General features: G+C 33.4%; 3 protein-coding genes across 8 annotated transcripts in view; 2 read left to right on the forward strand and 1 right to left on the reverse strand.

Moving 5' to 3' along the window:
- Window positions 1–16,164, reverse strand: LOC148600170 (uncharacterized). Of its 3 annotated transcripts, XR_015918167.1 has the most exons (8): window positions 16,039–16,164; window positions 15,474–15,562; window positions 12,586–12,798; window positions 2,790–2,871; window positions 2,365–2,461; window positions 2,032–2,057; window positions 1,597–1,680; window positions 120–141 (listed from the first exon to the last, which is right to left on the reverse strand). XR_015918167.1 is itself a non-coding variant. In XM_088559338.1 (7 exons), exons 3-7 carry the CDS (start codon window positions 12,634–12,636, stop codon window positions 136–138), a joined length of 249 nt encoding a protein of 82 aa, XP_088415464.1. In that variant the 5' UTR covers window positions 12,637–12,798; window positions 15,474–15,562; window positions 16,039–16,159; the 3' UTR covers window positions 1–135. The 3 variants fall into 3 exon arrangements, 1 of the variants encoding a protein (XP_088415464.1); XM_088559338.1 differs by lacking the exon at window positions 2,365–2,461 and having other exon boundaries at window positions 1–141; window positions 16,039–16,159; XR_015918166.1 differs by lacking the exons at window positions 120–141; window positions 1,597–1,680; window positions 2,032–2,057; ... (1 more) ...; window positions 15,474–15,562; window positions 16,039–16,164 and adding an exon at window positions 3,557–8,411 and having other exon boundaries at window positions 2,402–2,461.
- On the forward strand, window positions 8,461–11,246 carry LOC148600171 (uncharacterized). Its single transcript, XM_088559350.1, has 3 exons — window positions 8,461–8,584; window positions 10,298–10,418; window positions 10,953–11,246. The coding sequence occupies exons 1-3, from the start codon at window positions 8,466–8,468 to the stop codon at window positions 11,229–11,231; spliced, it is 519 nt and encodes a 172-aa protein (XP_088415476.1). The 5' UTR covers window positions 8,461–8,465; the 3' UTR covers window positions 11,232–11,246.
- The window catches only part of LOC148600172 (uncharacterized), a 20,236-nt gene continuing 8,495 nt past the window's right edge, over window positions 16,069–27,809 (forward strand). The window contains exons 1-4 of one of the 4 annotated variants that reach the window (XM_088559334.1): window positions 16,069–16,103; window positions 17,246–17,370; window positions 17,606–17,678; window positions 18,716–18,880. In XM_088559334.1, coding sequence (XP_088415460.1) covers window positions 17,344–17,370; window positions 17,606–17,678; window positions 18,716–18,880 — 265 coding nt within the window. In that variant the 5' untranslated portion in view covers window positions 16,069–16,103; window positions 17,246–17,343. The other 3 variants (XM_088559333.1, XM_088559330.1, XM_088559332.1) reach the window with 3 other exon arrangements.

Raw genomic sequence — 27,809 nt, forward strand, 5'->3', positions numbered from 1 at the left:
CTTTCTGTCATCACCTCTTCCTCTAATCCTCTTGTTATACGCTCTGCCTCTCTGTCTTCTGCCACCACCCCTGACGCTCTTTCTCTTGTTATTACTTCTGCAACGCCTTCTCCTGTCACCTCCTCCACTGTTTCTTTAAAGCTACATAGAAATAAACAAAAAGTCATGAAGTAGTATATCCTTTACAACTATAATCGTACCAAAATTGACAATGCTTGAAAATACAGTATTTATGCTCATTTACAGCAAATAAAAGTAATCAAACGACGAAAACCATCATTTGTCTATTAACCAATAAATATCGAATTAGTAAGGTGGTTAAAAAAGACATCATATTTCTAAAGAGTATCATAAATTTTGTTATCATTTAAGCCTGTGTAATAGGCGTGCTTTAAGATAAAATACAAATGAATCCTTTTTGTTCTGATCCAAGCTTGTTAAAACTTTACAAATAAAGGAAAATGTATCCATGGAAACTCTAAAACAGTTCTGATTTAAATATAAAACATGGGGTTGCATGTGATGTCATATGCGATTAAAAAAAATTCAATCTGGACTGACACAATATTTAAAGGGTCCTGTTTAAACTTAAACAGTAAAGACACAGAATGAAAATTAATACTTCCCATGGCAATGTTAAAGCACGGGACATTAAATTTGAATATTAGGGTTGCTCCATTAAAACATACATGATACCACGAAAAGGCACTTTCATTCCTGGATAACACTTAATAAAAGCAATTAAGATTCTCGTGTATTGCATATGCAAATGAGGCCGCTGAAATACCAAGCCACAGTAGCAAAGTGACTTCCCTTGGTGTCACCTGTCATGTATGTTTCAATCGAACAGTCATTACTTGATAAACAAACACCATCAAAAATTAAAAACTATCATATACATGCAAAACATTAAATAACATTCAGCATGCTGAATAAATCCTGATACTCAGCACACACATTCTATATCTATCTTTGCAGTTCCTTAAATAGGACCCTATAACCTTCCTCAACTCCTTAACATTAAGCCTTTTAGAATCTAAAGGGTAAAACATATTAGGTGTTATGATATATATTTACTATTGAAGCTATTATTTTTCAATAATGTGATACTGAACATCACCAGGGTTTTACCAGGTTTGATCGATTGAATGTTGTCGGGAGCACTGCAAAATTAATCTGATGAAATCAGTAAGCAGAAATGGAAACGTTTAATCTGAATATAGAGTTAAATCTGAAGCATTTCTGGTGCAGTGCCATACCCAATTTTGTTGTGAAAGCTATTTTTAAACAATTTAATGTGCCCTAAAAATTGAAAATAGTGACAAAAAGTGCCATGTGAAAAAAAATTTACCATGCTCTTTTCTAACCCTATATTCAAAACCAGAATAGTATAAGTGATCATTCTTTTTCAATAAATACCTTGCAAGATGTGGTAGTGTTTGTCATCATAACATACAGAAAATTTATTCATTGATCCTTCCCACCAATATTTGATCTAACTATGGAGCAAAGACAAAAAGAGCTTAATTTTTCAAATGTGAATATTGTAATTTAATAGGATTTTAACACTTGAAATGTTATATCAATAATAATAACCTGCAGTTGAACTGTTTGCTGAGCAGAATTGCACCTGTTCTGGCCACCAGGAAGGCTGGTTCTCCTCTCTATAGGCATGCTTACCTACAATAAAACCATTGAGGATTAGATAAGTAAACTTTATAATTGAAGCAATACATTATAATATTTCTGTTGGCCATAGGTGGAGTGCCCCTAAAATTGTTTCTTTTTTTTCAGGACATTCGATATGATACAAAAGAAAATTTCATCAGACCTAACAAATTTTACCACGTAAAATGTAAACAAAATCATCCTCTTCTTCTATTGAAGCATTAAATTTCAAATAATGAACATCCATAAAGATAAATTATGTGTTATAGCCTTTAATTCCATCCCGCGCCAGGATGACTGGTAACAGAAAACTATATTGTCCCAGGTATATTTGGAGGGATCATCACACGGTAGTTCTAGTACCTCTTGATCAATGGATATATCAGGTTCTACAATAAATAATAAAAATTAAGATTGCACTGAACACCAGAAATACAAATTTAGTCATTTAATGAAGGAATTTTCTGACAAGAATTAAAAAAAGTCACATATCAGTTTTATTTCCAAGGAGAAAAAAATTGAATAGAAGCAATCTTAAAAATTCGTGAAAATTAAAGCAGTCTGTTAATGGCTAATAACTTTTACAATTCTTGTTGAAACCCACTTCCTGACAGTTTCATGACATTATAAATAAAATAAGCATGGATATTAACAAAAGTAAACATGTTGTAACCCAGCTAAATAGTTTTAATATACCTTTTGATGTAAAAGCTAAAAGCTCTTTGGAGTGCTGTCTTTTTAAATTTAGAGATTACAACTGGATCCTTAAGGAATGGTTTCATATGGTCTGGCCCTAAAAATATTTGCAATTCTTTTTAAAAAAAAAACCCAAAAAATTCATACAATCATTTGCGGTTTATATTAAAAGTTATTACTATGAGATTATTTTACATTAAATAGAAAATGATACATCAAAACATATATAAAATATTTTTAGTTCCATCTTTCAGGTACATATTATTGAACAACCAACAAAGGAAGGCTAAAAAATTGTTCATGTACTAAAATAAATAAACATTCCCTCAAAAGTCAAGGTCAATTGTATATACGTCCTGCACAAATCTGCATGTTAATTGTTTTCCCAAGAGTTTTACATAAATAACAAACAACTTAAAACATACCTTCTGCTACAACTTCCCCTTTCCTCAAATAGAACATGCAGAAATTTGGAGGTGATGCCTCATCATCATACCAAATTCTTGCCTTCAAAAAAATAAATTTCAATGGACGTATATAATAAAAAAAAATAATTTCATAACAGAATAAGACAGAAAATGGGGAATAATCATGTCAACGAGACAACAGCCAGACTCCCCCCTGCACCTGCCACCTTTAAAAGACAAGAGGCACACGGTATAATACTTGGGTTCCGTTGTCCATCTGTTTGTGTGGAATCAGGTTAACCTATAGGTTTAAGTTAGTTTTTCATGGACTTTGTATAAAAATTCACTTAAATATGAGCATTGATCTAATTGACAACCAATCATAGGCATTTTTGCGTTAAAAACATACTTGATGTAGAAAATTTATATGTGTCATGACTTTTGGGATTTTACCACTGGTCTGCTTTAATAGCGTTTTCAGCAGCAAGAGTTCAAAATTCTTCAGAGAGATGAATGATCCAGGACTCTTTGGATTTACAATTCAAATGTCCCTATTTTGAATAGAGAAGGGTCAGGTGTTAAAATTTCATTATCAGTATGGAAGGCCAGGACTTTTTGGTTTTTAACCACGAAGGTACACCTTTTGAAATGAAAGGTCCGGGACCCCAGATCTACGCAATGAAGTCCAATGGTATTTGCCATTTGTTTTGTTTTTTAACAGAATATCATTTCTAACATGTCAACTCTTGTTTAAATACAGGAAGCAACTGTAAAAATCAACATACTCTCTTTACAATCAGCTCATATTGTCTTTCCAGTCTTCTTTTTGTGCTCCTTGCTTGAACATCCTACAATCAGTAAAATTATTGCTATCATTCTCGATGTAATCTGATACTGATATTATTTAAAATGAATACAGCTAAAGCAGTCTTCTCCTAAAGCACCATGGATATATAATATTAGTTGTAATTGTAAAACAAAGTCTTTGTCCATCTTTTCGAAGAAAGTGTTATAGTCATTTAAAATCTGTATTCCCAAATTCTTGCCCTTTTTTATGGCCTGCTGTTGTTGCGATGAACTGCAGAATGTAACCTCCCTTCTATATTTTTGCTATGGGTTACATTTTTAGGTAGGCTTACACTCAGTACACGGTGGAAACCTTCATTCTCGTTCGTCGTGTGATACATTTTAATACTATTGATTGCTTCTTCACTTAGCATCATCTTTACCAGTTAAGTAACTTATTTGTCTGTTTTGTCCATTTTTAGCACAGTGATGTTATAGCAGCTGAGGTAGTAGGATCACAACCACCAGTTACTTGTATCTGTTCCACCACACAACACGGAATCCCTGAAGCAGGATGAGCAGTCCTCATCATAGCACTTTAATGTAGCAGTTACAATTGCAGGTAAAATTTTACCAATTTTTTGTATGTTTCTTTCGTGATCATTCATAAGTTGGTTTAAAATCATCAAACATCGACATCTCAAATCAAGGCTAAATTTCTGTTTCAATTCTTTATTTTCCATCTTTGTTTTACCGTGGAACATGGTCTCACTAAACTCGGCGCGTAATCCTGTACGAAACTGATGTTGGCTCAGGTGCACCAGGTCAGGAAGTCTCTGCACTTCCCACAAAGGTACCAAGGCTTGAATAGCATCTTCAACTCCTTGCGCCGACCTGGCATCTCCATCAGTAGTAGCATACCGAATACCCCTTAGTGCTAGTTGGCTTCCTACATCCGTTCCCATCTCATATTCTGACACAGGTGCCAATCTTTTGTGAGATGCAGTACATCCTTCATGGCCTCCAAGACACACTACTTCAAAACCAAGTCCTCATAACCATGCTCCCTTCCAACATAATAGGTTTTGGGACACTGCAACAATTATGTATTTTCTGTCTGTGTTTTGCTCCATCCCCAACATCTGTGACTGAGAAGCGTTAAGCCCTGGTTTTTTTTGTTCGGTTTGAGCAGCTTGAACCAGGATATCGACCATCTGTGTCAAATCTACAAGATTTTCAGGCTTTCCCTTAGTTCTGTTATCAGCATTTACTAGTTCTGTTTTTTCCTTCATGTCATCTATATTCATGTCTATCATCTCCTTTGCTACTCTGTCTGAGTTTCTCTGCATGCTACTTCTGATAGGTGGTGGAACATTAAAATGGGCCAAAATCTCTTGTGTCTTCCTGTTTCCTATTGGACTGCCTAAGCCCACTGATGCCCATCTAACATTTGAATTTGAAGGATTCGGTCCCGGCTTGTTGTTTTCAATTTCTTTGTAGAGTTTCACTACTCCATAGGACACAAACCAACAGTTCTTGCATTTAAGTTTGTACATAGCACCACAACCCCATGTCTTAATGGTATGGGATTCCATCTGAGGCTTCTTGCAGGTACGTAGAGTTAATCTGTGTTGCTCGTATGCTGAGTTAAACAGAGCAAACATCTGTTCGTCATCAATGATGCGAGAATTTGAACTTAATGTTGTCTGTGTCTCGTCTCTTTTCAAGTGAAGTGGTCGTAATATCATCTTATGAGAATTATCAGCAGCAGGATCATCATCATTTCCAAACTGGGAACATCTGTCACTGCCAATGGTACGCGGTTCTTCTGTATCAGCTTCAACATGCTTACCGTCTTGTTGGTGACCTTGCAAATTCATTCCGATGTAAGTTTTTGAATTATCTTCATCTGGTGAAACTGCATTCTCAGACACAAGACCTTTCAACCATGGAGTATGATTTTTCTTGTACCATCCAGCATTCTTAGGTGTAGACCTCCTCTTTAGACTAGTTTTACCTTTGTTGTGTGGAGGATTGCCAGGAGCAAACATCTTGGAATATTTTTGCGGTCAGTCTTGGCACAAAATTTTGATGTGATTTTTGCTTTCAAATGGCCACATTATATACTTTTCAGTTCGTTTGCTAATTTAGATTGTATTTTTTTATGCTGTTTATGTTTGTTTAGTCTTAGAAAGGCTCAGGTTGAAGTCTTTCATTTCTTTTATCAGATAAATTAACTCGAATAGGATTCTGGGATAATCCCTCTGAGTGCAGAGGGGATCAAAGAAACATCAATAGAAATCAAATATGGTGTGCAAAATCTGTGAAATGGAAAAGGTATATTTGATTTAAAAATTTTTTTAGTGGTTTTATTAAAATCATGTTCTTGATTCGCCTTCCTGAATTTTATTTGCAAAAAATAAATAATTTTGGCATTTTTTTTTACTTTTTTCATCATTTTTCTGTCTAAATGTAACAAAATGTGATAAAACTATCTTTTTTTTATTAAAAACATAAAGAAAAAGTCAATTTCTTTTCATTTTGTCAAAAAAAATTGTCAAATTATGCAAATGTCCTGTAGAGCAAGCCAACAAGTTGTGAACTTCTATATCCGGAGCCTTTGGGTATTTGGTTAAATTAGCTGTTGTGAAAAATATTTATTTACACTGGGGATTATCATTTTGTCCCCAATTTGTGAATTTTTTCTGGTTTTTGGATCATTTCTTTATTTTATTATTACAATTTTATATTTTTTTATATCAAAGAAGTACTTCAAAAATTGCTTTTATTTGTTGTAGTTGTGTTTTTTTCCATATTTTTACCTTATTAAGAATTAGATAATTCATACTTATTTTCTAATAAGTGTTTTTGTTAAAGCAACGTTTATTACTGATAACGTAATAATCTAAGAATAATTACCACTTTAGTTTTTGAGAAAATCTTTCTTTACAAAAATGTACGAGAAGTTTTTAAATAAGTGGTCATTTTCAGATTTTTGCTTTTTTTCTAGTGTAAAAAGGTGGTTAAGCAAGGCTCACACTGGGTGTGTTTGAATCCAATTTGCCGGATCGAAAGTTGTTGGATTTAACCGAAACTTGTCAGAATGATGGCATATATATCAAAATTGTCAAAACACTTCTTTATTTTGAATTCCAGAACTTGACCGCAACTTATAAGAGAGGTAACATTTTTGTAAAACATGCTATTTTTATATGTTTTGGAGGTTTATTTCTCAAAATTCTTGGAATAAACATGAAATGTGGCAAAAAAACTATTTCATTTCTCATTTTTTTTTGCATTTTAGTCCAAAAATGGGTTTTTATATGATTTTCAATGTCAAACTCATAATTGCTTATGGCATCAAGGTCAAATTGGGCAAATGAGCTAATTATTGTCTCATTTTGAGTTTTCTGCACACACAGTGTCATATTAATAGCAAATAAACACTTTTCATAAGCAGTAGACAGGGTAAAGGTAAAAATTTGAACATTTAGAATTTGTTTTAACCTGCGGCAAAGGTCATTTGACAAAATTACAGTGTTAGTCAATTGTCTCAACCTCTTGGAATACTCCCTTGCACTGCATTGGTATGAAATTCTGGATTATAGGAGGGAAATGTCTTAAAAATGTAAAAAAAACCATGATTTTCCATTCTTTTACATATATTTTGAATAAATTTTCCACTTAAACCCTTACTGAGTTGACAAAAAACACTTATTTTGGAGCCGGTCATACACTAAAAAGCCTAAAAGCAAAAAACAATCTGACTTGATATGAAAAAGAAATATCCAGATGAGTTCATATGTACCACATAAGCATCAAAACATGCAATTTAAAATATCTATTCACTATTTTGTGGCTGTAGGGGTAAAACTTAGTATAAACAGCATATTTACCAAAACCCGCAGTTTTACAACCCTGGTCCTGGCTTGATTTTAATTACCCCATCTGATAGTTTACTCTAAAACACTGCCTCTGGTTGTTTTTAAAGTACATTTAATGTGTCTATAGCACTTTGGAAGTAAGTTTGGGTTGATTCATTCTTTTTTAGCTTCTAAAACTGAGTTTTTATATAAGTACTCCTGCACTATGTGAAAATGCTCTAATACTGCAGTGTCATGTATGAAAACACATATTTCTGTCTTAAATCAGATGGAAAGCTGACTAGCTGGTGTTTTCTACTTTAGAAACATGCAATGCAATAGAAATAAAGAAAACAAAAAGAGAAAATCTGTCAAATATTTGAATTGAGGCTATTTAGAGGACACTTCTTCACCCAATCTGCAAAAAGTTGAAGTCGCAACATATACCATTGATATAAAATTTGCCATTAATCATTTATTGTTCAACAAATCTCTGTAAAACTTTGCAGTTAGACTTAGAAATGAATATTCTTTCCACAGATGAGGCCTTTACTTGAGTTTCAAGATAAGCCGATCAAATAAGAGAGGTCACATTTTTTTGTAAAACATGCTATTTTTATATGTTTTGGGGGTTTATTTCTCAGAATTCTTTGAATAAACATAAAATGTGGCAAAAAAACCTATTTCTTAAAAAAATATTTTGTATGTAACAGTTACTGGTTAAGTGCAACGGAAGTTACGGAAGGCAAGACTTAGGTTTTCTATTTCTGCGATGGCAGCAATGACACCACCTACAAACTTCACTTATGTTTTCTGATAAGTTAATTTCAACTTGAAACCCTTATGCTCAGTCAATGATATTTGGTGTGCAGATGCATTACTATCATTTCATCACAAATTCCTGCCAATTTTAGGAATAAACCCCGCAGTCATGGTCTGTTGAAAATTCAATGTTAAAGTTTCATGTTGTTTTGCATTTATAACACACATGCTGAAATACATTTGGTTCTTGTAGGTTAAATTCTCAAGATACACTTGGATTTTCATGCCAATCAACAAGTGTCAAAACCACTGGATATTACTGGCAGCAAATATTCCATGTAAATCAGTATCAATACTGGATTCCATGAATAGGAAGAATGACAAATATGTACAACATTGGAGGTAATTCAATTAATTATCAGTGAAAATGAATGAAAACCAAATAAGTCTTTATTATGCATTTCCTTTAACACAACACCCTCATATAAGTGGATTTTACTAATGTTTTCCATGAATTATGAACCAAAAAAAGTAAGGGAAATAATGAATTATACATTAAAAAAATGAAAAACATGTGGAAATTTAAATAATCTTTAATGCAACTGATACATGTTCTGAATTAAAACATAATTAATTTTCATTATGTAAAGTGTTTTATTTAGATATAGAAGGTATCTCTTAATGGATTTTGTATAAGGATCTCATAAACTTTATCTTTAAAATATATAATATACTATTATATTTGTTAATTTTATGTTCTACCAACTGTTTGAGGGATACTTACTTTTTAAACAGGCATGCACCTTATACAGGACTGACCTGTACTGTTGACCATTAGGCCCTTGTAAAAAATGAAACCAATTTTCTTGAAACTATGGAGAATTGAATATCACATTAAAGACATACAAATTTTCATGAATTTTGGTCTCTATAAGTTTTGTAAAAATATGTCCATGTGATCAGGCATATCACATCTACTGTAGCACGGATATGTACCATATGAATGACAGTCTTAGTTGGTTCTTACTTAACACTTTTGGGTCAACAGCCACATCCCTCCTCCCCCTTTAGTGTAGTATCAAGAACACACGAGACTAGTTCTATGCATTGTACAATGTAAGTGCATATGATGTTTGTGTCTTGATCTCATTAATCATAATAAAGATGAGAATGTGTATTTGTAATTTAGTACAAAAGTGTATGAATATTGTGTGATTAATTTGTCTCCATGCTTCAGATAGCAGGCAATGTAAAAATGTGGATTTTCAGTATTATTTATTCAAGCTAAATATCTGAGAAAAAAATTTAATGATCATCCTACCTTTAGTATACTGATTTTGAAAGCCCTTTTCCCAAGCTTTGCAGTGGTATGAAACTTAACCCTTGTCATGCTACGCCTGGATCTGTTCAGGATTGGACCTGGGTCCGCTTTATCGGTTCTGGCAATGTAAATCTTAGTTTAGGAAAGTGCATTTTGTGTCCATTTGCAAGCAGTGTGACTGTGCTTTAAAATGAGACTATCTGATGTATAGTTTGTTAATAAATAAAGACTTGAAAGCTAAAAGAGGAGGTCACGAGTTTCCACTGTCGAAAAAAATGAGATTTTGTTGGTGGTACGGTTCATTTCTTGGACCCTTGCCAGAGCAGAATTGATCTGTAGTACTCTATTTTGCCTGGAAACTAAATAAGAATGATTTTTGTCGCCACCATTTGGATGTCAACCCCTTGTAATGACTACTACCGGTTTTAGGACAGAGGCAAAAAATTGGAAAAATCTCATTTTTTTCAAACGAGTGACCCTTTAGGGGGTTCCTGATACCCAACTCGTGACCGTAGCACACTTTATTTGGCTTCAGTAGCCTTCTAGATATACAGGCTGTAGGATGAATGTGCTTTGGTTCCTGATTTGTTCCAGTTGAACCACACAAGTTCCAGCTGAACAACACAGGTAGCAAATAATGACCAGAGATGGACAAAAATGACCTTTTTTCGAGTGACAGACCAATTTTCAGCACGACAAGCGTTAAAGGTGTCATTTGTACTGAGACATTTATGTCATTTTTTTCCTTTTCATGTACTTGCATTTGTATTATAACTAACAAGAACATTTTACAGGAACTACATGAAAATAAGAAGTGAGAAAATAAAAGATGATATTGATGCTAATTGGAAGAGTGGAAATTTAAAATTTAGTCAACAAAAAGATGGCCATAGCTGTGGACTGTTTATACTTATGGTAAATATAACCATGATATGATTTACACATGCAGATAAATTCTTGGGTGCCAGTTTATTAGTATTTTTGTGTAGAGTATGGAACAATGAAACAAAGAATGCCCAAACAAAAATCTGTGTACAATAGGTTTGATATATTGACTTAGATGTTTAGTCCTGTTAAATTTTAGGTTAAGGACAGAGGACATAATAATGTACATAACTATCAACATTCTTCACCATGTTGATTTTTTAATTGTGCCCTTCCCATTAAGAACTGGCTCAGTGTATTGGTTAGTATTCATTTATTATGTTTATGATCTTGTCCTTAATATGCATCTGATCCGCCACTAAACATTAAGCAACCAATCATCCATCTGACCATCAATCAATTCAAAAGAAGACTGAGTCAAATGTATAAGTATGGAATATAACAAATTAAGCATAAAAACAATTAACAATGAACACAGTACTAAACGCAACCACTGACAGCGTTTAACCTGAATTAATCCGAAGAGAGTGTCTTGCTATATTAATTGTACAATTTATGTTTCAGAATGCACTAGCTTTAACCAAGGGTATTCAACCAATGCAATTGACCCAAAAGGCTGCTCTGGTAATCAGAGAATATGTCACAAAGAAAATCATAAAAACATCTAGAAAACCAAAGGCACAGACGACAATTTGTGACATGCTTGATTGTCATAAGCCAATTAAAGATGCATGGGTGCAGTGCGGAGTGTGTGGCCGATGGCTGCACTTCAAATGCATTGGACTGAACAAAGTGCCAAGAAATGATTATGTGTGTATTGTTTGTGAATCACAATACAGGTAGTTATACCCCATGCATATAAGTTGCAAGGGTATTTAGTTTTGAGCCTGTCCATCCTTAAGTGTGTAATAGTGTGTTGTTGCCTTCATTTGTTGAATGTTTTTTCTTCAAACTTTGTTGAATGATTAATTAACTGTAACAGCTGGATATCATTTACTTTCCATTTATCTTCTCACATTTTGGGAGGGTCAGGCTTGCGTTTTCAAAAAAGTGCAAGTGTTGTGATGTGGGGTATTGAGAGGGAGGTATCTAAGGTTCTGATTGGGTTGTTGCCTTTTAGACACATTCCCCATTCCCATTGTTTATGAATTGTACTTATATAAAGCTGTTATCAAAAACATGCATTTACAGATTTTCAATATGAGTCCATGAGATTATGAGTTTCTACATGAATAGTGATTGTTAACAAACAGGTCAACAGACTGTTTGTGTTAAAAGTATTTCAACATGGATTTGAACTGAACAGAAAGTTAATAGCTCCTAAACTATAGATTTTATTTGTCTCGATGCATTAGTAGCAAAAACATTTTAATGTCAGTTTCTTTCACATATAGAATGTATAAAATGCATTTTTTATTTGTCAATTTATAAAAATTTCTATGCTTAATACTTTATTTTGACATGATTTTACTTCTAAATACACTTCAGTGTATATGCATCTTGAAATATGTTTTAGTCATTTTCATAATTGTGATTGCTTGATGTGTTAAATTGATGTTTTGTTGAAAACCATTTTAATTTTTTTTATTGGTGTTATCTTTTTTATTCAACCTTTGTCCTGTATTTGAAAGCACTGAAAATTTATCGCACGTTTTGTTATTTTTAATGTTGCTTATCAGCATACTAGCATAATATAAACCAATACATTTTGTTATTTTGATAAAAAAAAATGGCATTGATGAGATTTTCGCGCTAATTTTTTTGAACATTTTTTTACAATTAGCTATAGGGTTTCAGTATTAAAGTTATAATAGTTTTTTGGTTGCCCCATGGTTTTAAATTTTATGAAATACTAATTTCACAAATTTAATCCCTGTGTTCATTGATCAAACTTTACCCTTATATAGAGATGTTATCATATTTAGTATCTTTCTTCTGTAAGAATCACATTTATGTTTATTGAATTGTATTATTTGGTTCCTTAAGGTCATCAGTTATCGTACCATTTGTTAGAATTAGTCTTTTCTACAATTTAACAATGTTAGGAAATTTTAGAAATTGATTGTACAATATTCAAAGATATGCAGGACAATGCATGCAAAAGATAATAACAAAAAGTTTCATTCAGGCCAATTGTTATCTTATTGTAAGTAATGAATTTATTTTGCATAAAATGCATATATATATAGACTCATACCGCTGTGACATCTATGGCAACACCGCCTGCACTAAGTCCCAGCAATTCCATCGGTCCACCAGACTCTACAATGAACTAGTTTTCTCCAACAACAAAATGTCACTCCACTCGAAAACTAGTGATTGTCCATAATTACGCGTCAGACGGGGAGGCAGTCGGCATCTCGAGGAGCCATTCCATGCCCTCGACCTCTCTATGGAACGCCTAAACTGTCTGATGAGATACACATTTGTTTATGTGTTGTCAATTTTATATTACTTGCTGTGGTTTTATAATTAGATGTGGTCATTTTGTATTTACGTTATGTAGGAACATCTTTACATTATGTCGTTTTGCCATTTTGTCTTTACGTTTTGCCATTTTATGATTACGTTATGTCAACATATATTTACGTTATGTGGATTTATCTTTACGTGCAGTGGTTTTTTTATAACGTGAGGTCGTTTCGTCTTTACGTTATGTCGATCTCTAAATATTTTATGTGCATTTTCTTTTCTTTACGTGCAGTGATTTCTTCTTTGCGTGATGTGGTTTCTTCTTTACGTGATGTAGACAAAAATTTCATGATGACGTGTGACCCTGGAACTTTTCGATCGTATAAACTTCAAATCAGTCGGTAAAAGGCAAAAAAGACGTCACAACGCCGATTAGAAAAATGTCGGACGAAATACACTTGGGTAGTCTATCCAGTCACCCTAGACTATTTATTCTATAGTAAAAAATGCTTATTTGTTATTTACGTTCAATGTTATCACAATTGATACATCTGGGACTCTGTTGATGACTTGTGGCGATTTTCGTAGTCAGAATATATACTTTTTTTTTATTTCCAAAAACATGGGAACTTTGACTACCGCGAAAATGTGCATAAATTCGACTCTACAAGTTATTACGTGACTAAATTTAATTTTCTACATTAATAAACCACCAAAACTAATTTTCAAGAAATAAATTTTAAAAAATGTTAAAAATATTACCCCTACCCCTAGAAACTGGTCTCAGTATCAAACATAATTCTCATTCACAGCATACCGACACCGTGAAACTCATATTTTAGACATTAAAAATTAATAATTAAGATAATGATTTACTCAACATATCTGATCAATTCAAAACAAAACTTTTTTTTGTGTTTTTGACTACTTTTCATATCTCGTTGAGGCAAAAATCATTTTAGCTCACCTGTCCGAAGACCATGCGAACTATTGCCATCACTTGGCGTCCTTCGCCGTCTGTCGTCGTTAACAATTATACAAAACTCTTCTCCTCTGAAAAGGCTTAACCAATTAGAACCAAACTTGGTATGAATTTTCTTGTGGTATCCTGCATAGAACTGAAATGGGGATTTTTGTTTCGGCGAAAAACATGGCCGCCGTTACTAATAATAGAACATAGGGGTCATGCCGTATTTTTTTCGCATAGATCTCCATAACCGTTAGATTTAGCCATATTTTGACAGACTAAAAGTATTTTGCATATATATATATATATATATATATATATATATATTGTGGTATCCTGCATAGAACTGAAATATGCATCTTTCATACCAAATGAACACACACATATATATATATGTCAAAAAGTATAAAGTTTGCTTTTAATCGACAATGCATGGCTCAGAAGATGATTTTAAAGTTCCACAACAAAGGAGACAAATTTTGATATCTCCCCTTTTTAAAGAACTTAATAATTTCTACGTAATTTATTTCTTTTTTGATTTCGTTGCAGTTAATCCAAAACCAACATTCAACTTTGAAAAAGGACACATTCGTGATATGGCATTGGTGAAAATGTTTTGAAAACAAATTTGTCATGTGCCACCAACAGCCTGGTTTTTGCCTGGACACCCACCGCCTTTACACTCGAATTCAACTTTATTAGTTTTCACTTTTAAATTATATAGATATGACCGTTTAAAATTTTGATTGTTTTGTGGACCGATACTGTTATTTCAGTTGGGGTTTAAAAATATAATGTTACGTTTGAGAACTGTAAGGTGCTATTGAACCACATCACTGTCTGGGAAACTGGACAATGGGCAGGGGTTGTAGGAATAAAATATACAGATCGGGGCGCAAAGGTAAGGTATTACTATGTGCACAAACAAATATAGATTTGAATAATACAATGATTTCACGTTAAATCTATGTCAATTTTGTTTTATTTGTTGGTTTCTACTTTATAAAAGGAGAGTGTATAATATTGACAACGTATCTTGGTTTCAGCGCGGGGTGTGTTCAAAATTCAGACTACATAGCACAAAGGTTTAACAGAATGAAGGAGTTTATTGCAAATAATGTCGTTAAAAAATGATTAAATGACATGATATAACGTTGAAAATGATCTTCAAAAAATTTCAAATATTCAATCATTTATAACTCAAATCGGATTCGACAGAATGAAATATAAAACAAGTACCACTTGAGGAAAATGATACTTTTGAATTGATCAAAAAGTCCTTTGGATGCTATATTGCCAATTTTTTTTTATATATTTCAGGCAGGTCTAATAAAATGTTCTGTTTCCGGTCACCCTACCGACCCTCCTTCAGAGCCTCCTTTTTTATTATTTTTAATTGTGATTTTGAATAAATAATTGAACAAGTAATTGAAAACCCTGCCTACTGTCTAACAGAAAAAAAAATTAAATCCAAAGATATTTTTTTACATATGTATCTTAGTTTGAAAAACTGGTCGTTTATATTTAGAATCGATCGTTAACCCCCATGTGAGTGTGCTCGTCCTCTCGGACTAAGTCTACTGCATGTTTAATATTCGCACATTTGGCTTTTATTGTATTCTGCATTGGGTGTCTTACGTATTTCATTTCAAATTTTTAAAAAAAATTACATTAAAATTAAAAATTGAAATTAAAAATATCCGTACCTTCAGACCCTACAAAATTTTCTAGGAGCGATCGGAATCACAACATAATGTTTTCTTGGCCTTTACATCACGATGCCTCCACCACACATCTATTAGATTAGAGTAGTAATTAAAACCGAAGCGTAAATTTCTTTGCAATAAATTGTGCATGTAGAAAGCGAAAACATTTTCCGTAACGGTGAAACAGACAAAATATTTTTGTACATAATATCTTATTCAGTTAATACATGGTTACATTACAAGTATTCCAACTTGTCGTAGCGAAAGTGTATAAAAATAATACACAGCCTTAAATCAGTTGAAAAAAAAACAATGTTTTATTCCCAAATTACTCGCTACAATCTGCTTTGATTATAAACTCACTACATATTGAAAACACCTCCCTATGATCGTCTTTCGTCCAAAATACATTTTTGGTAATTCGGTTAGTAAATAAACCCAACACGCTCAATTCTGGTACATGTTATAGTATAAATGTATTTGCATGTTTGAAATATTAGATAATTTATTTATATTAAAAGCCTTAAACATGTTTTCATTATCAACTGCACACGTATTTACTTACCTGTGCGGCCCCCAATCTGTACATTGACTCCTACTTTAGCAGCTCTATATCCTGATCCTCATCAGGTAGTGTACATGGGTATATTGTCATTTAAACCACATTCGAACGATAATGGCGATACTAATACACATGTCTGTATTTTTTTCTCTATTGACAATCCGACAGATTAAATATCAGTTATAGTAAGTTAATTAGACTTTGATTATGAATCGGATTAGTGTTCGATAATTTTGTTGTTACCCTTATTTAATAATTGTCAAAAAGTATAGGACTAAGTGGATCGAACCTGTTGTTTTTTTCTTCATGTCAATAGCTATAGCTGGTCTTACTTATCGTCTTTATGAAGCAGAGAAATACATATTGGGAATATCATACAAGATCGGTCAACTACGTAGTTTGTTAGGTGAAGCGGAAAAGAAAATTATTCAACATCAAAGTAAATTGGAGGTTAAAGTAAACAACTGGGTAGAACAGCATATTAACGTGCTCAATAAAACTGTAGTTGATGTGACTAATAAGTTAAGTACAGTTGAGCAGCAACAACAACACCTTTCAACATTGACTCTTAAACATGAGACTAAGTTTAAAGATATGCACAATGAACTACAAGGTATAAACATTAATTTGACGGAAAAGGAAGTAAAATCAAGTATCGTATTAAATCAACTGCGTTGTAATGTGGCTATACTGTATAGTTGTTCTTATTTGGAAATGAAAAAAAATCATAGTCGACAGTACTTACTGCTACCTGTAAAAGCGTTTGCTTTTGTCAGAAATAACAAAATGATTTAAAACTTAATACAAAGAAAACCGTTATCTGTTTTCTCCGAAATTGACACTTTTATCTCAGAAGATAACACTATTGACAAACCAACCGCCATGTCATAAATATTTAGTATTTTGTTCGATGTTTAAAGAATGCAGGGATTGTGTAACTTCCTTATATATGTCAAATGAGCCGGTTCATGTAAACCCATTGTGTGCATTACATGTATTTTGAAATTGTTAAAACAAAACAGATTGATATCCCTTATACAATGTTGATAGATAGCTTCTTAGGTTAAGAATTTTTTAAAGTTAATTTGTGTTTGAACTGTTCAAAAAATGAAAATGACGGTTTAATTCTTTTTAACTACCGCAAAATAAAATAAAACAAATCACACACAAATTTATAAAGGTATTTTATGAAAAAACTTTACATTAACAGAACTAAAGCCAATAGACTGTAGTGATTTGCAGAAAGCACGGAGTGGTGTGTACAAAATATATTCTGAAGGAATATCCGGGTTCGATGTTTTCTGTGAAATGGAAAAAGATGGCGGTGGTTGGACGGTAAGTTGGGAATTTTCTTGAAATATGAAGACGCATTTGATATTGTATTTTTACCTAGTTAAAATGAGTTCATCATCGTGTTGAATAAACATAAAATGTGTACTAAAAGCTTTACTAAAATACATTTAAAGAACTGAAAAAAACTTGATTGAACATACTATAGTGTATGCATTTATGCTATTTTTGCATTCTTAATCTCAAGTTTTCGCATAAAGTAAATGAATTTCTCAAACAGGTTTTCCAGCATCGTGAAGACTGGAATGCCTACAAACAGGGATTTGGTCTGCTGAACTTGAATTTTTGGCTTGGTAAGACAAATTCTGTTCATATCATAATTTATATTGTCATTGGAAAACATGTCTTTTGTTAAAAAAATGTTATCATCTAAATATATTTTGATATGACATCAGCCATTTGGGGTATGTTATTTTCCCGGAAAATGTCAACCCATCCGGCGTTATTGGTGCATTTAGTTGAGTTTATACATGTAACATAAATACAAAACAAATTAAATCATATTTGTTTAATAAACATACATTGTATGATCGAATTTGATACATTGTTATCCGAACTTTGATCATGTTGCCGAATTCCAATCAGTTGCATAGTTTGTTTAATTTCGCATAGTGTCGGCATTTCAATTCAAATCTTGCTCTATTGATTGATGGAATGTGTTATTTGGACTTACTTGATAAACTACAATCCAAACAATGTTCATTATACTTCATTCCTCAAATTACCACTCTTTAAGTATAAACAGTATTTGGAAGTCATTCTAACAAAAAGATGGGTATTTTTATGGTCAATCGGTATAAAATTCCATAAACAAATCTACGAATGCAAAGGCAGCAGACTCAAAGGTATTTTTCATTCTGAGTTGCTATTTTAAATGAACAGCACTTGTACATCTATGTATGTTTGAGCAATTCATTTCATTTCACATATCAATCATACTAATATTTAGTAAAAATATTTGTAAGAATCAGGCAGAATGGGAAAAATCATTCAAAGATACTTTCTGTATTTCAAAAGACCATTTTTTTCATCATTGGCTTTGCCAAGAAAGTTTTCAATAGAATGTTAGATAATGTGGTCTTTGACAGAGTTATTTGCCCTTGAAATGTTTATTTTCAGAGCATTTCAATGAAATTATAACTCAATGCACCGACATGATATGGAAAAATATTGTCTTTTGTCCTTGATTCTGATGTTGCAAATAGTCAAATTATACTATCAAAATGATAGGTTTTTCCATACCATGTTTCACTTACTGCCTGATTTTTACAAAGATTCACACATATGCGTTCTGTATCCAGCAAACTCATGTCCCATCTTCGGTTCCCAGGTAACGAACACATTCACAAGATAACATCACAAGGAACGTTAACTCTAAGAATAGATTTAGAAGACTTTGAAAACAAGGTTAGGTATGCCAAATATTCCAGTTCTTCCATAGGATCAGAAAGCAGTGGTTATAAACTTGAAGTGAATGGTTATAATGGAAATGCAGGTAAATTATCACAGTACACTGTCTGCATTTAACAACCGTTTAAGTGTAGGTGTTTGTAAAAATCAGGCAGAATGAGAAATATCAGAAACATGCATGTCAAAACCCCACAGATCTGGAAATATCGTTCAGGAATGATTTTTCTATTTGATATTTTGTCCATTCTTTATCTCAGCTCCACTGGACTGGATTTGCTCAGAATTTATTCATTGTCAGTAAATTCCAATGAAATTATAACTCAATGCATCTACATGATGTAGAAAAGTCTATCATTTTTCCTTGTTTCTGATGGTGCAAACAGACAAATAACACTATCCATATGTTGGAGTTTTTCATGCCATTTTTCAACCACTACCTACATTCTTACGGAGACTGACACTTAAGCTAAAAAATCATGTTCATATGCTTGCTTTTGTTTAAAACACGTTAAATAGTCCACGTCGTGTAAATTTGGTTCTGCTTCTACATATGTTTGTCCATCATCATATAGATCAAAGTTTGGTATGTAACATCTCCAATTTTGTAAGGATTTACTCGTTAAATAATGACATTCAAAACTAAATCATATTAAATACAAATTATATTAACAGTATTATTACACACAATATAATACGCATTTTACGCCGTTCAATGTTTTGAATACAAATGGGACAATCGTACAATGATAAATTCGATGAAGTGATAATTTTGTGTTTGTTTTCTTATACTCAAACTTGAAGCACCAAATAGAAAATACTAATCTGCAATTTGATTTTTTTCCCGTTTTTCCCGTTTTTTTTTGTTTTTGTTTTTTTCTTTTTATTACACAACGTGATTATAGCAAATTTAAAATAAAGTATATCAGAAAGAATTTTCACAAACTTGTGTATAAATCATGTGCAATCAAATGTCATAAAGTAGCATTCGTGAATTTAAGAAACGCAATCTTCCTACAATAACATATATCGTGATAAATTAAATAAATTCAGTCCGATACTGAATTTCTATTCGCACGTATATTTGAAGTAATAAAGTTCCAGTTCATGTAAGGTTATATGGACTAGTACTTTATTACGTCCAATATACGCCAACTGCGTATGTCAAGGTGATTCATGGTGCTGAAAATCCTACGGAACAAATAATGCGGTTTTTTCTAACTTAATCTTATATGTAACTGAATAGATGCTTTTACATATATGACATAGTATTGGCACTTTTATCTTCATTGTTTACTTGTTCATGTCAATAGTTGGTTTATCCTTCGTTAAGGTGACAGCTTTAGTCATCATAATGGTATGACATTTACGACGAAGGACAAAGACAATGACATAAGCGGTATAAACTGTGCAGTAATGTACAAAGGAGCGTGGTGGTACACTGAATGCCACAGTAGCAACCTTAATGGGTTGTACCAAAAAGGACACCATACTTCGTTTGCCGATGGTATCGTCTGGTATAAATGAAGGGCCTTCACTACTCATTGAAAAAGACTACAATGATGATCAAGAGAAACTAAATCGATATATTCATTAAAAATACATTTTGAAAGTTTAATTTGACAAACATTTTGCATGTTTGATTGCGCAAAATTTTGACATATGGCTACATCTTATTGGACGGTTATTCCAATTTAGTGTACGTTTTTAAATGCATGACTGTTGTTTGACGTGATATTGAGCATTATGTTTACGTTGCATATACTACTTTTCTGTGTGTGTTTTTTTTTCTTTTTGTTAACAAACTTGATTGATAATTATAACCCAAACCGATTCGTAATGAACGCGCTGACGTATAAAGTAACTTAAAAGTATTTGACTTACATGTACTTGTACCAATTCTTACCTTGAAAATCAACATGAATAATGACCATCGTTGGCGAAATTTGGTTTTGTTTTAGTTTTATTTTTAATTTGTTTTTGCTTTTTATAATAATAATGGTAATATCGTTAACAATGAAGAGTGGTGTAGATCAAAAGGAAAATAATAAACCGAGTCATACTTAATTGCACGATGTGCATTTTTCAATGTTCGTTAAACTTCCCTCTAACGAGTTCTGTCAACATATTTTAGATCTACAAGATGCACTTAAATCATCATAAACACGTGAAAACTAATCGCGAGCAAAGAACAGTCACCAAAGGCGGATCAAAAATGGTTGAATTGAAACAAATATTTTTTGTCAGACAATGCACCCACCCCTCCACCCATTTCCCCGGTTTTTCAGTTCTGTTTGCGTCCCTGAAAAGACAATATTAGTTCTGCAAAATTACAGTGAATTTCGTAAGGATATGTAATACATGCACATGGAACAGAAAGGTAGCTCCAATGACCAAGTCACCAAGGAGGTCTAGAAAACATTCTAAATATAGCTAGATTAAGTGTCCGCAAATAGTTCCAGAGATGTCGGACGATGAAAAAGCGGAAAGACGGACAGCAGAAGGCCACAAAAACGTTAACGAAAAGACGGTGTATGAAATCAGATCGTAAACTTCGCTAATCAACTTCGTTCTTTGCGAAAGTTACATGTACATTGTTTTTGACACATGCCCCTTTTACTTGTCTGGCTTTTAGTATGGCGATGTTCTCCCTTTCTTTTGGATTTTACCATAAGCTAGAGTGTAATTTTTCAAGTACCAATCTGTGTAAAAATTTTATTTCATGCCTTTTCCCGCCATTTTTCCATAATGTATACATTTTACCGAAATTTGCAATACAACAAATTCAAAACATCAAATAAAGCATTGTGCTATATTAATATAGATTCTTGGACATACTTTATTAGAACTCATAGGAACTAGTTTTGGCTTACTATTTCGATATTCATGGTTTTGAATCAAAACAAATAGTTCTAACCACATTACCGAACTGATATAAACATTTGGTAGTAGTCAAAATGAATAGCTTAAAGGAAATCTGTATAACAAAAGACAACATTAATGCAAAAACTGGAAAGTTGGAAACAACTGCAACGGTCCTGTCACGATACGGGTTTTTCGACAGTTTTCGATCCATGTTATATTGCGCAGTAAATCTCCCGTTTTGTGTTTTTGCAGTTAAACAGACAGTATGTAATTGCTACCGACCAAAGTTGGTAAAATAAGAAGTTAAATAATACTGTACACGTACGGATTTCTCACTATTACCAACAATTTCATACATGGTCCGACCAAATAATGGCAAGGGTAATCAAGGGAACCAAGATTCTTGCAGAAATCAAAAGAAAGTAATCCAATGACAAACACAGCACAGAACATAAAATAACTAAAATGTTACTTACAAAATAACAAACGTAAATCAGGAACTCGGACTCCACATAAAACTTGAAACATTGACGAGGTGCACCGGTAGTGTAAGCGGTCTCTGCTTTTTCTAGAAACGCCCGCCGAGTTGCTCATAAAAAGTCAAGTCATATGAGTTGTGATATGAAAACTTCATACGCAGGTGCTGAAGATACATGACAAAAATGACGAATTCAATTACTTAATGAAACCCTCTAGAAGAAACACAATACAGCAAGATGCAACAACACAACTAAATAATAATGGTGAAAATTATGTTTATTTTATAATCCAACACAAATTAGACAACACACATACATACACATTTTGTCTTCCATTAGATATATACTAGCTGGCCGAGTGGTCTAGGGCGCTGGACTATGTGCAGCCGGTGTTGCCATAGATGTCACAGCGGTACGAGTTCGAGTCCCACGGATGGAACGACCAAACATTTGCATCGCAAATTTGACAGTTCTAACATCGTTGGGAATTTTTCACACCTTTCTATACGTTTAAATATCTTTCCTGTATCAATTTGATCCGATGGAGCAGGGTAGCGAATAGAGTCGTCTCATTCTGAGACGTTGTATATACACTGTATATAAATGTTCGAACTACACTTTTAAAGTAAACGAGAAGCAAATGTTTGATGTATTTATCAAAATGAACAAACCAAGGAAAATACAAACTATCAACTATACTCAAGAAAACTACACATATATTTTTTGTCTAGAAACAAGTAATAGTTTACTATCAAGTGAACTAGATCCTAGCATATGTTGATCTTGGTCCATTGATACATACATAATGGAACTGACAAATTCAACCTTGTAGCATAATTAAACATAACACAGTTACTGAATCCCCACAAAAGTTATATTGTATATATGTAACATGCTATAAATTAATCGAAGACCATTAGTCCTTTTGTAATATATAGCAACCGATCACTTTTGTGTAATTTAAACTGATGTTTATGCATTAGTTGTGGAGGAAGTCATAACCCGGGCTATGTTTGGTATAGTTATTGGTAGGTCTTACTTTCTCCTTGTTTCTTTACTTTTCGAAAAAAAAATATGCCAGAGATAGTCTCATATAATGTGTTTGTTTTATCAAGCTGTATTTCTATATGATTCATTACAAATGTACTCCTTTTCCAATAACTGTTTATGGGTCACCCAAAAAAACTATTTTTACCTCGAATTTTTATCTAGATATTTTTGTTTTTCATGTCCGCTTCTTCAACCCAAATTGTCGCCCATATTTTGTGTTGCCCTGCAAGAAGTTTGTTTATGCTACTTTTAATTTTCATCACACATTTTTAAAGTAGTTGATTATTTGACAATGTGGGTACTATCATTAACATCTGAGTTTTATCACAGATTTTATGAGAAATGGATAGGCATCTCATGCAGAGAGAACAGTCATGTGGCCTGCAATATTACATATACTTCTTATAGACTAAGTGCTCTTGACATATTAGCTGAAGAGAAGGGAACTTATTTTAATCTGCAACTGGTATAGAAGTATGGTTTAGTAGTCTTCATATAGATAACATTGAAGGAAATTTAATTTATTAAATTAGAGTTTATACTTGTCATAGGATCTAATCTATCTATTTTGATAATGGTGACCTTTTGTTTTTGCATAAGTAAGGTCATTAAAAGGACTAGCCAATGAAATTTAAGGAAATTAATGAGTAACAGTTTCAGTCAAGTATGCCAGAGTTCAACAAGTTAATTTAGTTATTGTTTTTAACGAAATCGATACTTCGTTATTATTCTTATTATCAAACATCGTGCTTAATATATCCAACTACAAGTGAAATTGTTCTGAACTATTGTGACAGTGTTTTACTTAATGCATATTTATTTGGATTTTATTACAATTAACTTTTGTAAGTGGACTCGTGAAATGACCTAAATCGCCATTATGGAAAAGCCTTTTTACGTATTTTTTTTGTTCGTCTAGCTTGTGCTAGTTCTATGTACTCATTGTTCGAGTAATTTATATTCATGCAGGGTAGGAATAATTAGTGACTCTTGAGTGTTCTGCAGTTTCCGAATTATATTTGCCACGAATTGAAAAGTCACCATGGGTCCGTTACGGAGGAAATCGGGTCAGGTGTACGATCCCGAATTACCAGAAAACTGGACTTTAGATAGATTGAGGAAAGAAATGAGAAAACGTAATGTTACATTTCCTTCTAATGCTTGCCGTATGGCTTTGGTTAAATTATTGAGGCATTCAATTAAGAGAGGACGCCACTTCATCCCCAGTTGCCTTATTAGGAAGTGCGCGATCCCAGAATTCCATAGGAAACATCAACAAAAATGACCGCGCCCAGTCGGATTCCGACAAAAACTCTCACAGACATTGTTTCGCGCTTGACAAGCTCTGTTCAATTCTTACAACAAAACATGTCTTCTTTAACAAATAAAGTAAATAGTCTCGCGAATGGCAATTCAGCCCCTGTGCCGCCAGTTTCGTACATTAATCAAAATCCCACGATGAACAATATAACATACACTGTCCAAGATCTGCCCACTTTCAATCTGGACACGGCTTACTCGGAATTGAGTACTTCTTCATCAAGAGTGTCTACAGCAGCAGGGAGTAAAGAACAAGCTAGAAATGGTGCAATAGTGCGTACTGCAAGAGGGCATTCTGTGGAATCCTTGGCTTTTGTGGCTGTATCTCCGCAGATGCGAAGAAATATTACAACAGGTAGGGACATTAATCTTGCCACCCTACTCATCCCATATTTCTCGGTTTCTGGAACTATTGAAAGTTTAGACAGTAATGGGTATATATCTACACGGTCTGATCCTAGGGTGAATAGATCGTTGTCACTGTGTGCCTTTGGGATACATAAAAATATTATGCGTTCCGCTTATCCCCGGAAACGTCAGGAGTTAGACCTATATGAGCGGAATGTTGTAGATATGGCGATAAGATACCCTGGACAAGGCTTATATGAATATCACAAAAAATTCTCTGCAGATGCAGCAGCTCATCTGAGATTTAACAATATTGTTATTGACTGGTCCATTAGAAACAACACTCTCTTTTTGTAATATTTTTGCAAATGCAAGACCAAATACATGTGCCTCGTGTGGAAGCACATTTCATTCCAGGAGTTTTTGCTACCAGAGTTTGAATCTTGGAACTAGTAGGTCGCCAAGGGTCGATGACTTAGATCTATATGGTCGAGATAGAGTTGTATTTATGGGAAAAGAGATATGTAACAACTTTAACGGAAATAAAGGGTGCTTGTGCTTGTCAGTTCGGTGTCGAAACCTACATGTCTGCCTATTCTGCAAAGGCGAACATTCCAGAATTAACTGCCCTTCAAAAAACGATCGTGCTGGGTCTGAAAACAGTGCGACCCAGGCAATGAGGAAGTAGGTGACTCATGTATTAACAGGAGTTCAGTCAGGTGTGAACACTCCCATAAACATTGACCTCTTGAAGAAGGAACTTATAAGGCACCATGACAATGATTTTAAGACTTATCTTATTTCGGGTCTGCGCAAAGGTTTTGATTCTGGATTGTCTCTACTTCCTACTAAGTCGTTAGAGTGTAAACATCTCAGGTCTGCTATGCTGAATAAGCAAGCAGTACCTGGTTTAATTAATACCGAGTTAAGTGTAGACGATATTTAGCTGGACCATTTTCTTCTATTCCGTTTTCTACATTTCGGGTAAATCCTATAGGTGTAGCGGAAAGTAAATACAGCAAAGAACAACATTTAATAGTTGATTTGTCAGCTCCTCACGATGATATTGACAACCCCAGTCTGAATGATTTAATATGTAAAGAAGATTTTTCACTCAACTATGTCAAGCTGGATGATGCTATTAGAATTATTAAGAATATTGGTGTAGGGGCGTTGATTGTAAAAAGTGATATCACAGATGCCTTCAAAATTATTCCATTAGCTCCAGAAATGTGGCCGTATCATTGCATTAAATGGGAGGGAATCTATTGTTATTTCAATCGTTTAGTTTTTGGGACTCGTTCTAGCCCCAAAATATTTGATACCTTGTCTTCAGCTATTTGTTGGATTGAAGAGAACAATTATAACATTGATAATATCTTACACTTATTAGATGATTTCTTAGTGATTATACCTCCATCGAGTGATGCTAATGCGATAATGACTACTTTTTTAAGGATATTTTATTCGCTGGGAATACCTCTATCAGAGAAGAAAACGGAGGGTCCAGTAACCGCTTTAGAGTATCTCGGGATTATCTTAGATTCTGTGCGTATGGAAGCTCGCTTACCAAAAGAAAAAAATTCTACACATTACAGAAATGGCTAAAAGTTTCAGTGAAAAGAGTTCATGCACGAAACGGGAGTTGTTGAGTCTCCTCGGCCATTTAAATTTCACATGTAGAGTTATTCACCCGGGGCGATCGTTTGTCTCGTACCTTATTACGTTATCTACATCAGTGTCAAAATTATCACATCATATTCATCTCAATAGTGCTTGTAAATCAGATCTTAGAATGTGGTCTATTTTCTGAAAAGAATGGAATGGTGTTTCTTTCTTCCTCAACGACTACTTGACCCAAGCAACAGATTTAACTGGTTTATCTTGTTTTAATCGTTTTCTAGGTTTCAATCGCTTAGTTGATAGCTGTCAGTTTTCATAATTTGAGGTGATCTATCCTCAATTTTCAGAAGATCATTTCGTGTATTTTGTAGCTCACTGTAAACAGGTTTTAAATTTGAAACATGACACTATTCAGTTGTATTTAGCGGGCATTCGCTATCATTATCTGCGGCATACACATTGTGATCCATTAAGAGATTGCTCTCAATTGCCATATATTTTAAAAGGTATTAAAAAATTACAAAACAATCAGTGTAGTACAAGAATGCCGATAACAGCGTATGTTTTAAAACAAATTTGTGAGTTATTATCATCTGGGTTTTTTTCCCCTTTTATTGATTCTATGTTAAAATGTGCTTGTAAATTAGCCTTTTTTCGGCTTCCTTCGATGTGGGGAGTTCAAACATAATAGTACAGGGAAACCACACACAGTGTTATTGATGGGGAATGTCCAAATTGATGCAACGGGTGAACAGTTTTCTTTATTTCTGCGATCTTCAAAGTGTGATCCGTTTAAAAAGGGGATTGAAATAAAGATTTTGGAGAATAGTAAGTTTAAACCGGTTCAAGAAATGATTCAATATTTGCGCCTTTGCTATGAAAGCGGTGCAGATTCGTCATCCCCTTTATTTGTTAACGACGAGTACGACTTAGTCCCCCTCTCTCGCAATTTTTTTATTGAACATTTAAAAGCGTTATTAACTCGTTTAGGATACGATGATAAATTATATTCAGGACACTCATTTAGAATAGGGCTGCAACTTCGGCTGCAGCAGCAGGCGTAGAGGACCATATCATTAAATCGCTAGGTAGATTGTTACATGAGATATATAAAAATAGATAATAAGATATTAGAAATGGCACAGAACGATATGTATTCATGAGAACAGATTTAACTCAAACTATGTACTTTATACAGTTACCAGAGGTGTTTCATAACGATAATCTGGTTTGTTTTTAATTGATGTTGTTTTATTTTGTTTTGGTTTTTGATTGATCTCGTTTTTATTATTTGCTTTCCTAATTAAAGGCATTTAATTACTTTTCATGCTG

Source organism: Perna viridis, chromosome 13 (genome assembly GCF_037379345.1).
Source record: "Perna viridis isolate PV_CMFRI_1.1 ecotype Kerala chromosome 13, ASM3737934v1, whole genome shotgun sequence".
Classification (NCBI taxonomy): Eukaryota; Metazoa; Mollusca; class Bivalvia; order Mytilida; family Mytilidae; genus Perna; species Perna viridis.